The sequence below is a fragment of the Mustelus asterias genome, chromosome 25 (genome assembly GCF_964213995.1).
Source record: "Mustelus asterias chromosome 25, sMusAst1.hap1.1, whole genome shotgun sequence".
NCBI classification, from domain to species: Eukaryota; Metazoa; Chordata; class Chondrichthyes; order Carcharhiniformes; family Triakidae; genus Mustelus; species Mustelus asterias.
The window spans coordinates 12,030,220-12,044,089 of NC_135825.1; the positions used below are offsets into that span (position 1 = coordinate 12,030,220).

General features: G+C 47.0%; 1 protein-coding gene across 1 annotated transcript in view; it reads left to right on the forward strand.

Moving 5' to 3' along the window:
- LOC144511708 (titin-like) overlaps positions 1-13,870 on the forward strand; it is a 301,563-nt gene that overhangs the window by 10,320 nt on the left and 277,373 nt on the right. The window contains 5 exon segments of the mRNA XM_078241933.1: positions 3,365-3,688; positions 9,044-9,352; positions 10,638-10,961; positions 11,630-11,938; positions 13,216-13,539. Coding sequence (XP_078098059.1) covers positions 3,365-3,688; positions 9,044-9,352; positions 10,638-10,961; positions 11,630-11,938; positions 13,216-13,539 — 1,590 coding nt within the window.

Genomic DNA, 13,870 nt, shown 5'->3' on the forward strand with positions numbered 1-13,870 from the left:
GATTTTACCAGCTTTCCAGTGAAGTGCGTCCCTTGGTCCGAATCAATTTGCAGGGGTACACCCCATCTAGGGATTACCTCTTCTGCCAATATCCGAGCCACCTTGGTAGCAGTACAATTTGTCATAAGGAACACTTCTACCCACCTGGTGAACTGGTCTATAATAACCAGACAATAAGTTTTGCCATGGGATTGTGGTAGTGGCCGTGTGAAATCTATTTGCAGATGTTCCCAGGGTCCCTTTGGTCTCGGCTGGTGTCCCATTTAAATTTTATGGGTCTACCAGGGTTGTGTTGCGCGCACGTCATGCATCGGTGACAGTGTCGGGCTATATCTCTTCCCATTCCTTTCCACCACCATTCCTTTCCTATACTAGTTATCATGGCCTCTCTACGCACTTGTGAGAGTCCATGGTGTAGTTCCAATAGGGTGTTTTGTATGCACTCTGGTGCTATTGCCTTATCTTCCCATTTCCAAATGTTATCAGTCCCTTTGGCTGCTCCCTGTGCTTTCCATTTCTCCTTTTCCTCCTTTGGGGTATCCTCATGTAAGTCCCGAATATGTATTTCGTCTCCTGTCTGTTCTGTTGCTGCTATTGGCAGCTTGCCAATTGTCTCCTGTCCTATTCCCTGGTTTAGGTCAGAGTTGATCAAGCTCCTTTTCTGCCCCGCTTTTCACAACATTGACAGTACAGTTCCCAACTTTCCAAACTTTCATGCAATCAGATGGCAACTCTGCGTTTGTTCGCCACGACAGAGTTTGATGTTAACCGAACTCTGCCACTTGTGCTTCACAATCCTAAGTGCCCTTGGTGTCTCTTTACCCACTTCAATCTCCTGGCCTTCGTGTGGGAGGTTCCTCCTCTTAACAGCTGGTCAAAGGCAGTGTGAGCACAAGCAACAGTTACTTATCACTATCAGCAGTTAGTACTTATCAGTATATCATATACAACAAAACTTATCACTACAAATACCCCTTAAGTTTAACCCCTTAAGATTAACCCCTTGCAAACTGTATTCTTGACCTTGTCTGACACTCACAGATTCAGTGATCTCTACCCCGGCTCCGATCGTGGCCAATCGATCTCACCAGTAATAGGATCCATGCCGACTGTGCCAATTGTTGTGGGAAATGTACCACTGAGTCAGGTTTGAAGGTTTCAAGAATACAGTTTTATTTTAACGAAGCTTCGTGGAAAAAAGGCACTAACAAGCAGCAAACCTTCTCTCAATGAGACAATAGGAGCGGTCCATCTTTATACCCTTTACACAATAGATGGACCGGACATCTAGCCATTATCAAATCATTGTAATCAAGTAGGTGATCGATTGTTAACCCAGACAGATACAGACATAAGCATGTTAACATCGCATTGTTCTATGAATGGATACATTACCTACATCAGTGACCATCAAAGGTTTTAGTTTCGGTCTGTTCATACAGCAATTTACAGTAATTGGTTTTCCTGCAGTTATCTATTCCCGATCCCACCTGTAGCTAATCTCGTTATCCAACCCTATTGTCCTTATCCTTAAGAGTGCCTCAAGCCCTGGCTGGCTTCCAGCAGGATTTGATTCCTGCATGTTTAACTTTGAATAGCTGTCTGTCCTTTCTGATTTAATCTCAGGTGGCTGTCTGTACTGAAAGTCAGTGCCTGTTTAATGTCTCTTTCCCAGGTGACTGTGTGCCAGGCAGCCATCTTATGTGTACCCATCTGTATATTGTTCCCCCTTCAAGGACCCAAGTGACCAATAGCCTCCTCCACACAGACCCTGAGCTCCACAAGGCAAAAGAATGAACAGAGACAAGCAGCTCACTGACGGGCTATCCCACAACACAGGGAGTACGCGTTTCCTGATCAGCTTCCTTGATGTGTTGCAACTCCAGTGTTTGAAGAGGCTCATTTAACAATATTAGGGACGGACCAGAACGATTCTCCAAGACAGAGTGATTCCGTCTGAAATGTGATCGGCGGTTCCAAATCCCACTGGAGAGGCCGGCAGTATAGTGCTGAGTGAGCCACTGCACACACACCGATCTGTCACCGCGGAGAGTGGCGCATGCACACTGGCCCCCTCACCGCTAGCCTCCCGATCGCTGGCCATCCCGACCCCCCACAACCATCCAACCACTGTCCTACCAGAGCTCTCCCGGGCCAGCCCCGATCTCCCCCCACCCAGATGGCCAGCCCTGATCCCCCTCCTCTCTCCCTCTCCCACTGATCCCAGTGCACAGTGTCACTGAAAACCCCCCAACTCATTGAGCCCCCAATAGGCCACACCCCCAGAATGCCACCCACCCACGCTAGCACCACCCACTTTGGCACTGCTTGGTGCCTGGTGGGAGGTGCCAGTATTTGTTTTATTCATTTGTGGACATGGGCATCGCTGGCTGGGTGGCATTTGTTGCCCATCCTGAGAGGTTTGTGAGGCCATTTCAGAGGACAGTCAAGAATGAACCACATTGCTTTGGCTCTGACATCACATGTAGGCCAGACCAGGAAAGGATGGTAGATTTCCTTCTTTAACGGACATGAGTGAACCAGATGGGTTTTCCAACAACCGACAATGGTTTCATGGTGATCAGTAGATTCTTAATTCCAGATTTTCTTTATTGAAATCAAATTCCAACTCCTGCCATGGCGGGATTCGAACCCAGGTCCCCAGAACATTAGATGAGATTCTGGATTAATAGGCGAGCGATAACACCACTGGGCCATCACCTCCCCGTGGGTATCTGCATATCTTTGGTTGTGGGGGGAAACTGAAGCACCCAGAGAAAAACCACGGAGACACGGGGCGAACGTGCAAACTCCACACTGACCACACAGCCAATGTTGGAATTGAATCCAGGTCCCTGGCACTGTGAGGCTGCAGTGCTAATCACTGTGCCACTGTGCCACACTCTGTTGACTGAACAAGCAATCCAATCTAATCCCACCTTCCAGTTCTTGATCCAGAGCTCTGTAGGTTGCAGCATCTCAAGTTTAATCTATTTTGTTTAATGTAATCAGGCTATCCGCCTCTTCCACCATCTACCATTCTTCCAGGCAGTGAGTTCCAGACCCTCAACATCCCCCCAAGTGAAAAAGCCAATCTCCCCAAATCTCCTCTAATCCATTCACCAATTAATTTAAATCTTTAGCTCATGCTTCATGGTCTGATCTGGAGAGCTGCGATGTTCTGATATAACAGTAGACGTTGTAGTTCAGGCTGCTTGGAGGATGGAGAGATATGGAGAGCTGGATGTGTTGGTGAGATTGCAACATGACTGAACCTGAATGAGAGGTTGATGAGCTGAAATTCACAGAGTGTTTGATTTTTAGATGCTCAGTCAGTTTCTGAATGTTTGTTTCTTTCCCACAGAACCCGTGTCTGTTCCTGAACTTAAATTTCTATCACCACCAAATGCCTCATGTTCTGGGGGCTCAGTGTCCGTCTCCTGTGAGTCTGTCCAGGGATCACTTCCCATTCAGTACACATGGTATGAAAAGACCCCGCCTGAAGATTCAAAGATCTCTGACACCAATAAACTGGATCTACATTGTCAATCCTTCAAACAGCAACATCATCAATATTACTGCACAGCCTCAAATAACCAGGGAGAAAAATCCAGTGAAATGGTTACGGTGTCAGTGATCCACATTTCAGAGAATGATTGCAGTTACTTAACACAAATCAGCAACCTTGGTAAATATCACTTTCAGCTTCAAAAATTACAACTAATTTTAAAATTAATGTCTGTCTGAATTGCTCACGGGTTTATTTCTATTAGTCGAAGCAATTTTAATAAAAATAGAATTGCATTTTATTTCGCTTTTCACAACTTCAGGACAGTTTTAAAGTCCGTTCTGGTCAATGCTGGAACTGATTCAGAGCCATTGTTGTGATGTAGGAAGCTCAGCACCAATTTGTGAGCAATAAGCTCCTTCAAGGAGCAATGTGATGATGAGCAGACAATCTGCTGTCTGACAATTGCTGTTTGAGAATACAATAACTCCAGGAGCCGGCTGTGAAGGAACCGTGCTTCTATTGTACAAAATGAAAATAATGAATTACCACACGTCTGTGGTGAGCACGACAGGTCCCAACCTGGACTAAAAGATTAATGGAACTGATGCGTGATTAATTCACTCGGGAGGCTGGATTGTACCCGGGAAATAAAGGCTTTTATTAGCAACAAGAATAGAGCATACTTCTTAACAATACAATCCCAGACTAAAGGGTCACTAGGAAGTGCAGTGACCTTTATACTCCTATAGGAAGGCGGAGCCAACCGGAGTGTACCACAGAACAATACCAACAGTTGGAACACCCCAACCCTAACCCCAACAGTAACAAGAGTAACATATGTACAAATACCCATAGTGGTAACCATCTATGGTTCACCACATTCACCCCTCCTTTAAAAACAAAGGCCGGTGGGGCAAACAAAACAGTACGAACTGTCCATATATTCACAAGTTCAGTCGTATCGGAGGTCCACACCGTCTCTGCGACCTCCGCAGCACTGGCGGTAGCGCCGGTTCTGGTGACCGTGGTGAGCCTCTCTCCAAGGTGGTGTCCAGTGACTCCTCCAGTTCCTCACGGACGGGTGGACCTCGAGGTGGCGAAAATCTCCTGGACTCAGGCAAGCCTCGAGGTGGCGATAACCTCCTCGACTCAGGCAATCTGTACACGGGAGTAAGAGGATTAAGTGGAGGTCCCGATACTGCCCGCGCCGTGTAAGGAGGGGAGAGAATGGGCAAAGGAACCCTAACCAGGTGTGCGGGAGCGACGGGGGTTTCCAGGTCCCCTGCGGGTGCCAGATCTCGGATAGAGACCGTGTCCTCTCGCCCATCAGGATATACTACATAGGCATATTGAGGGTTGGCGTGGAGGAGATGGACCTGTTCAACCAAAGGGTCGGACGTGCGAGTCCTAACATGCCGCCGCAGGAGGACAGGTCCTGAGTACGTCAACCAAGACGGCAGTGAGGTCCCAGAGGAAGACTTCCTAGGGGAGGTAAACATCCGCTCATGTGGGGTAGGGTTGGTTGCCGGACACAGGAGGGACCGGATTGAATGGAGCGCATCAGAACGTATCTCTTGCCAACGGGAGACTGGAAGACCCTTAGACCTCAACGCCAGTAAGACAGCCTTCCAGACTGTAGCGTTTTCTCTTTCGACCTGCCCGTTACCCCTGGGGTTGTAACTCGTAGTCCTACTTGAGGCAATTCCTTTAGAGAGCAGGTATTGCCTCAAGTCGTCGCTCATAAACGCCGAACCCCTATCACTGTCGATATAACTGGGGTAGCCGAACAGGGTAAAAAGACTCCGCAGGGCTTTGATGACCTTGGCAGCGGACATGTCAGAACAGGGAATGGCAAAAGGGAATCGGGAGTACTCATCAACCACGTTGAGGAAATACACATTCCGATCTGTGGAAGGAAGGGGGCCCTTGAAATCAACACTCAGTCATTCAAAAGGGCGAGTGGCCTTAATGAGGTGTGCCTTGTCAGGTCGGTAGAAGTGCGGCTTGCATTCAGGACATACCTGGCAGCTTCGAGTTATCGACCTGACATCCTCTTTGGAGTAGGGCAGATTCTGGGCCTTTACAAAATGGAAGAGCCGAGTGATCCCCGGATGGCAGAGATCATTGTGGAGGGCCTGTAGCCAGTCCTCCTGCACACTGGCACATGTTCCACGCGACAGGGCATCTGAGGGCTCATTGAGCTTCCCCGGACGGTACATGATATCATAGTTGTAGGTGGAGAGTTCGATTCTCCACCTCAAGATTTTATCATTTTTAATTTTTCCCCTGAACGTGTTGTTGAACATGAATGCCACGGACCGCTGGTCCGTGAGCAGGGTAAATCGTTTTCCCGCCAAATAATGGCGCCAATGCCGTACAGCCTCCACAATGGCCTGGGCTTCTTTTTCCACAGAGGAGTGCCGAATTTCAGGGCCTTGGAGGGTGCGAGAGAAAAAGGCGACGGGCCTACCCGCCTGGTTAAGTGTGGCGGCCAGGGCGAAATCAGATGCATCACTCTCCACCTGGAAGGGGATGGACTCATCGACAGCGTGCATCGTGGCTTTCGTGATGTCAGCTTTTATCCCTTCAAAGGCTAAACGAGCTTCTGCTGCCAGGGGAAACGAAGTAGACTTAATGAGCGGACGGGCTTTGTCCGCATAATTGGGAACCCACTGTGCGTAATACGAGAAGAAGCATAAGCATCTTCTCAGTGCTTTGATGCTAGTGGGTAGGGGAAGTTCAAGGAGGGGATGCATACGATCTGGATCAGGGCCAATGACCCCGTTTTCCACCACGTATCTGAGGATTGCTAGGCGGTGCTTGCTGAATACACACTTCTCCCTGTTATAGGTCAGATTCAGGCGAGACGCAGTGCGTAAAAACTTCAGGAGTTGGCGTCGTGGTCCTGATGGTCATGGCCGCAGATAGTGATGTTGTCCAGGTACGGGAATGTAGCCCGTAGCCTGTTTTGGTCCACCATTCGGTCCATTTCACGCTGGAAGACCGAGACCCCATTAGTGACGCCAAAAGGGACCCTTAAGAAGTGGTAGAGATGGCCATCCGCCTCAAAGGCCGTGTATTTTCGGTCCTCTGGGCGAACGGGAGCTGGTGGTAGGCTGACTTCAAGTCGATGGTGGAGAACATCCGGTACTGCGCAATCTGGTTGACCATGTCAGATATGCGCGGGAGAGGGTACGCGTCCAGCTGCGTGTACCTATGAATGGTCTGACTATAGTCTATGACCATCCGGGCCTTGTCTCCAGTCTTAACCACCACGACTTGCGCTCTCCATGGGCTAGTGCTAGGTTGAATGATCCCTTCCCTGAGGAGCTGCTGAACCTCAGATCGAATAAAGATCTGATCCTCAGCGCTGTAACGCCTGCTCTTAGTTGCGATGGACTTGCAGCCTGGCACAAGATTTTCAAATAAAGAAGGCGGGGTGGGTTTAAGTGTCAAGAGACTGCACGTGGAGCGTGCTGGACAATTTGGAGGCTGCTGTTCTCCCACTGAAAGTGGAGGGAGTGGCCCATCGTACTGCAGGGTCACACTCCTCAGGTGGACCATAAAGTCTAGTCCCAGGAGTACCGGAGCGCAAAGGTGCGGTAACACGAGGAGCCTGAAGTTCTCATAAACTGTGCTCCGCACCGTTAGAGTTACCACGCAGCTCCCAAGAACGGTAACAGATCGGGACCTCGACGCCATAGAGATTGTCTGCCTGACAGTTTGTACTCGGAGAGCGCACCGTTTCACGGTATCCGGATGAATGAAACTCTCCGTGCTCCCGCTGTCAAACAGACAATGTATCAGGCGTCCGTTTACCTCTATGTCCATCATGGACTTGTCGAGTCTGTAAGGCTTGGCCTGGTCCAGGATGATTGATGCCACTGTTGGATCCCGAGTGCAACTGCAGGCAGCTGAGATGATCGATGATGAGGACCCCTGCTGATCGTCTGTGGCCGGTGTCGACCAAAATGGCTGCGCCCATGGATCGCATGTGGTCGATGGCGTTGAAAGTGGTGGCACTCGCAGGTCGCACGTGTCTTGCGTCGTCGTCCTCAGGAATGGCGGCGCCCGTGAATCGCACGTGGTTGAAGACATCGACAAAGCCAGAGACGAGGAGACGGATCCTGGGGAGTCACACGCAGCACAGCTTGGCTTCGAAGGGGGCTTCGCTCAGCACACTTTAGCACAGTGCCCTTTCTTTCCACAAGCGGAGCAAAATACCATCCTGGCCGGACATCTCTGGCGAGGGTGCTTCGCCAATCCACAGAAATAGCACCGTGGGCCTCCTGGAGCTGCCGCAGCCGTCAGGTCCGAGGTTGAAAGCACGATCGCGCAGTTCCTAGGAGCCGCTGGGTAGAGTTGAGTCGGTGGCTGTACTTGCCACGATGTTCCCACATGGTCGGTGGGGTAAGTTTCAAGACTTCGGGAGGCCGTTTCCATCGCATCAGCCAATTCCGCTGTCTTAGCTAGGTCTAAGTTACCCTGCTCCAGCAGCCGCAGGCGAATATAGGATGAGCCGATTCCCGCCACGAACGCGTCTCGGATCAGATCGTTATTGTATTGTAGCCGACACTAGCTTGCAATTGCAGGCTCTGGCTAGCTGCTGAGGTTTGCGCAGGTACCGTCCCGCCGTTTTGCCGGGCTGCCGCCGTCGAGTGGCTAGTAGGTGACGAGCATGAATCTCGTTTGGCGGTTTATGGTACAGCTTCTTGAGTAATTCGATGGCCTCTTTGTAGTCTTTGGAATCGTGGATTGTTGCATACACAGTGTCGCTTACCCTTGCGTAGAGGACCCGCAATCTGTCGGCGTTGTTTTGGACTGCTGTTGAGGTGTCGATATCATCCTGGAAACACTTCAACCAATGGTCGAAAGTGTTAGACGCTCCAGCGGAACGCGGATCAAAGGTAAGCCGATCGGGTTTTAACATTTGCTCCATGGTTGTTTTTTCTCAAAACAAAAATTGTTGCTAATAAAATTGATGCGCAATTAATTCACTTGGGAGGCTGGATCGTACCCGGGAAATAAAGGCTTTTATTAGCAACAAGAATAGAGCATACTGCTTAACAATACAATCCCAGACTAAAGGGTCACTAGGAAGTGCAGTGACCTTTATACTCCTATAGGAAGGCGGGAGCCAACCGGAGTGTACCACAGAACAATACCAACAGGTGGAACACCCCAACCCTAACCCCAACAGTAACAAGAGTAACATATGTACAAGTACCCATAGTGATAACCATCTATGGTTCAGTACCCATAGTGGTAACCATCTATGGTTCACTACAGAAACCACTCAAGATCTTGCTTTATAAAGGGCTTGGGATACAATCTCAATATGGTTGTCTAATTATCAATCCGCAGGAAGCACATATTGAATGTTCCCAACGATATCAAACAAGGAAGTATCCAATTGCATTAGAAGATGTATTGGAGAGATTTCTCTGAACACAGTGGTAAATCCTATTGAAATATATCTGTTTGTATTGAGCAATTATTTTCAGTTCAATTTTTGACCTGTTGTCTTTTCAGCTCCAAGTGCATTGTGGGCAAACAATAATGTAATAGGAGTTTTGGGAAGATCGATCACTATAGATTGTCACTATGACAAATTGTCCCAGTCACATGTGAAATCTTGGAGTCGTCAGTGCTCTGTTTTGGTGAAATCAGACGATCCAGATGGACGGCGAGGGAGAATGTCGATCACAGATAACAAGACACAAGGATTATTTGTTGTTACTATGGAGGATCTTCGCTCCGGAGATGCAGGATGGTACAGCTGTGGAATTGATAAGCCCGGCTTCCTTTCAATATTTCCTGTAAAGCTACAAATATCTGACGGTACATTGTTCTCAGTGATTATCTTTATTCCACTCGAAAGAAATGTCTGATCGGTGCTTTATCTGGGAGGAGGCATTGACAGCTCCGATATCCCGAGGCTCCGCAGCAGTGCAGAGTCTGGCAGCTAGAGGGCAGTTAGAACAATGATTATGTTGGAGGAATTGTAATTCAGAGGCCCAGAGTAATGATCCAGAGAGATGGGGTCAGATTTATTGCACCTTGGACACTGCTCTGCTGGTTAACAAGTTGGCAAGGACCCAACCCTTGCTCCCGATGCCTGGACAATAGACCTTGACCACTTCCCGGATACTCACCAGATACTCACCAACTGCTCACTTCTTCCCCTCTTGTAAATTCCTTCAGCTCATTAAACCTCCAGACTCAGTCGGAGTCAGACTCCAGTGCTGGTTACACTGAGAATGCCTGAATTTATATGTTCAAAAACAAAGGGACTTAGTACAAAAAGACCAGTTCAAGCCAGTTTCCCCAATTAACTATTCCAGTTGCTGCCAGTGGATAGCTTCCATCTCCCAGCTCATGTCCTTTGGGTGATACTTACGTCGGAATTTTACTGCCTCGCCCGCCATGGTATCGGAGCGGGTGTGGGACAGACAACGGAAATGTCTGTTGACCTTGGATGGGAATTTCCAGTCTCGCGCATTCGAGGCCATAAAACCCCGCCCTCAACTTGAAACAGTATTCACACTTAAATGTTAAATGGTACTTACTGTTAAATGTCAAATACAAATACAAACAATGGCTGGAATTCACCAAACGCCGCAGCTGGAATCATCCAGTCCCGCTGCTGTGAATGGAGATTTGTCCGAGCGCCAATGTCCCTCTTCCAACTGGCAGCAGGGGCGGATCGCTCGATATCGGAGAATTCAGGTCGAGATTAGATTTTCAAAAAGATATTTAAGTCTCCGTTATCTCAGTAAACATCCACAGTCTATCTCAGGTCACACTCCAATGCTTGTTACGAACTAATCTGCTGTCATGAATATCTGCTGTCCGTGACTGCAATCAATAGATACTACCTGCATTCGGCCAAGCTCCCACTGCCATCTCTCTCTCTCTCTCTAACACTTTCCCTTCCTCCTCACACCCTGGATGAGGTGTAGAATTATTGGGACTATGAAACTATTTAACTTTTTGGTCATTCTAAAGTTTAAAGTTTTAAAGTTTAAAGTTAAAGCTTTTTGAAATTAGTGTCACAAGTAGGCTTACATTAACACTGCAATGAAATTACTGTGAAAATCCATTAATGATTGTCTTTTTCCCACAGAACCCGTGTCTGTTCCTGAACTTAAATTTCTATCACCACCAAATGCTTCATGTTCTGGGGGCTCAGTGTCCGTCTCCTGTGAGTCTGTCCAGGGATCACTTCCCATTCGGTACACATGGTATGAAAAGACCCCGTCTGAAGATTCAAAGATCTCTGACACCAATAAACTGGATCTACATTGTCAATCCTTCAAACAGCAACATCATCAATATTACTGCACAGCCTCAAATCACCAGGGAGAAAAATCCAGTGAAATGGTTACAGTGTCAGTGATCCACATTTCAGAGAATGATTGCAGTTATTTAACACAAATCAGCAACCTTGGTAAATATCACTTTCAGCTTCAAAAAATTCCACTAATTGTTAAATTAATGTCTGTCTGAATTACTCACAGGTTTAGTTCTATTGGTCGTTCAAAGCAATTTTAATAAAAATAGAATTGCATTTTATTTCGCTTTTCACAACTTCAGGACAGTTTTAAAGTCAGTTCTGGTCAATGCTGGAACTGATTCAGAGCCATTGTTGTGATGTAGGAAGCTCAGCACCAATTTGTGAGCAATAAGCTCCTTCAAGGAGCAATGTGATGATGAGCAGACAATCTGCTGTCTGACAATTGCTGTTTGAGAATACAATAACTCCAGGAGCCGGCTGTGAAGGAACTGTGCTTCTATTGTACAAAATGAAAATAAAGAATTGCCACACATCTGTGGTGAGCACTACAGGTCCCAACCTGGACTAAAAGATGAATGGAACCACTCAAGGTCTTGCTTTATAAAGGGCTTGGTGTACAATCTCAATATGGTTGTCTAATTATCAATCCGCAGGAAGTACATATTCAATGTGCCCAACGATATCAAACAAGGAGGTATCCAATTGCATTAGAAGGTGTATTGGAGAGATTTCTCTGAACACAGCGGTAATTCCTATTGAAATATATCTGTTTGTATGAAGCAATTATGTTCAGTTCAATTTTTGACCTGTTGTCTTTTCAGCTGCAAGTGCATTGTGGGCAAAAGATAATGTAACAGGAGTTTTGGGAAGATCGATCACTATAGATTGTCACTATGACAAATTGTCTCAGTCACATGTGAAATCTTGGAGTCGTCAGTGCTCTGTTTTGGTGAAATCAGACGATCCAGATGGACGGCGAGGGAGAATGTCGATCACAGATAACAAGACACAAGGATTATTTGTTGTTACTATGGAGGATCTTCGCTCAGGAGATGCAGGATGGTACAGCTGTGGAATTGATAAGCCCGACTTCCTTTCAATATTTCCTGTAAAGCTACAAATATCTGACGGTACATTGTTCTCAGTGATTATCTTTATTACTCTTGACTGAAATGTCTGATCGGTGCTTTATCTGGGAGGAGACATTGACAGCTCCGTTATCCCGAGGCTCCGCAGCAGTGCAGAGTCTGGCAGCTAGAGGGCAGTTAGAACAATGATTATGTTGGAGGAATTGTAATTCAGAGGCCCAGAGTAATGATCCAGAGAGATGGGGTCAGATTTATTGCACCTTGGAACCCGCACTCCTGGTTAACAAGTTGGCAAGGACCCCACCCTTGCTCCCGATGGCTGGACAATCGACCTTGACCTCTTCCCGGATACTTACCAGATACTCACCAACTGCTCACATCTTCCCCTCTTGTAAATTCCTTCAGCTCATGAAACCTCCAGAGTCGGTCGGAGTCAGACTCCAGTGCTGGTTGCACTGAGAATGCCTGAATTTATATGTTCAAAAACAAAGGGACTCAGTACAAAAAGACCAGTTCAAGACCAGTTTCCCCAATTAACTATTCCAGTTGCTGCCAGTGGATAGCTTCTATCTCCCTGCTCATGACCTTTGGATGATACTTACGTCGGAATTTTACTGCCTCGCCCGCCATAGTATCGGAGCGGGTGTGGGGCAGACAACGGAAATGTCTGTTGACATTGGGATTTTCCTGTGTCGCTCATTCGAGGCCATAAAACCCCACCCTCAACTTTAAACAGTACTCACACTTAAATGTTAAATGGTACTTACTGTTGAATGTCAAATACAAACAATGGCTGGAATTCACCAAACGCCGCAGCTGGAATCATCCAGTCCCGCTGCTGTGAATGGAGATTTGGCCGAGCACCAATGTCCCTCTTCCAACTGGCAGCAGGGGCGGATCGCTCGATATCGGAGAATTCAGGTCGAGATTAGATTTTTAGATAGACATTTTCAGTCTCCGTTATCTCAGTAAACATCCACAGTCTATCTCAGGTCACACTCCGATGCTTGTTACGAACTAATCTGCTGTCATGAATATCTGCTGTCCGTGACTGCAATCAATAGATACTACCTGCATTCGGCCAAGCTCCCACTGCCATCTCTCTCTCTCTCTCTAATACCTTCCCTTCCTCCTCACACCCTGGATGAGGTGTAGAATTATTGGTAACATGAAACTATTTAATTTTTTGGTCATTCTAAAGTTTAAAGTTTTAAAGTTTAAAGTTAAAGCTTTTATCAATTAGTGTCACAAGTAGGCTTACATTAACACTGCAATGAAGTTACTGTGAAAATCCGTTAATGATTGTCTTTTTCCCACAGAACCCGTGTCTGTTCCTGAACTTAAATTTCTATCACCACCAAATGCCTCATGTTCTGGGGGCTCAGTGTCCGTCTCCTGTGAGTCTGTCCAGGGACCAGGTCCCATTCAGTACACATGGTATGAAAAGACCCCGTCTGAAGATTCAAAGATCTCTGACACCAATAAACTGGATCCACATTGTCAATCCTTCACACAGCAACATCATCAATATTACTGCACAGCCTCAAATCACCAGGGAGAAAAATCCAGTGAAATGGTTACAGTGTCAGTGATCCACATTTCAGAGAATGATTGCAGTTACTTAACACAAATCAGCAACATTGGTAAATATCACTTTCAGCTTCAAAAAATTCAACTTATTTTTAAATTAATGTCTGTCTGAATTGCTCACGGGTTTAGTTCTGTTGGCCGTTCAAAGCAATTTTAATAAAAATAGAATTGCATTTTTACGCTTTTCACAACTTCAGGACAGTTTTAAAGTCAGTTCTGGTCACTGCTGGAACTGATTCAGAGCCATTGTTGTGATGTAGGAAGCTCAGCACCAATTTGTGAGCAATAAGCTCCCTCAAGGAGCAATGTGATCATGAGCAGACAATCTGCTGTCTGACAATTGCTGTTTGAGAATATAATAACTCCAGGAGCCGGCTGTGAAGG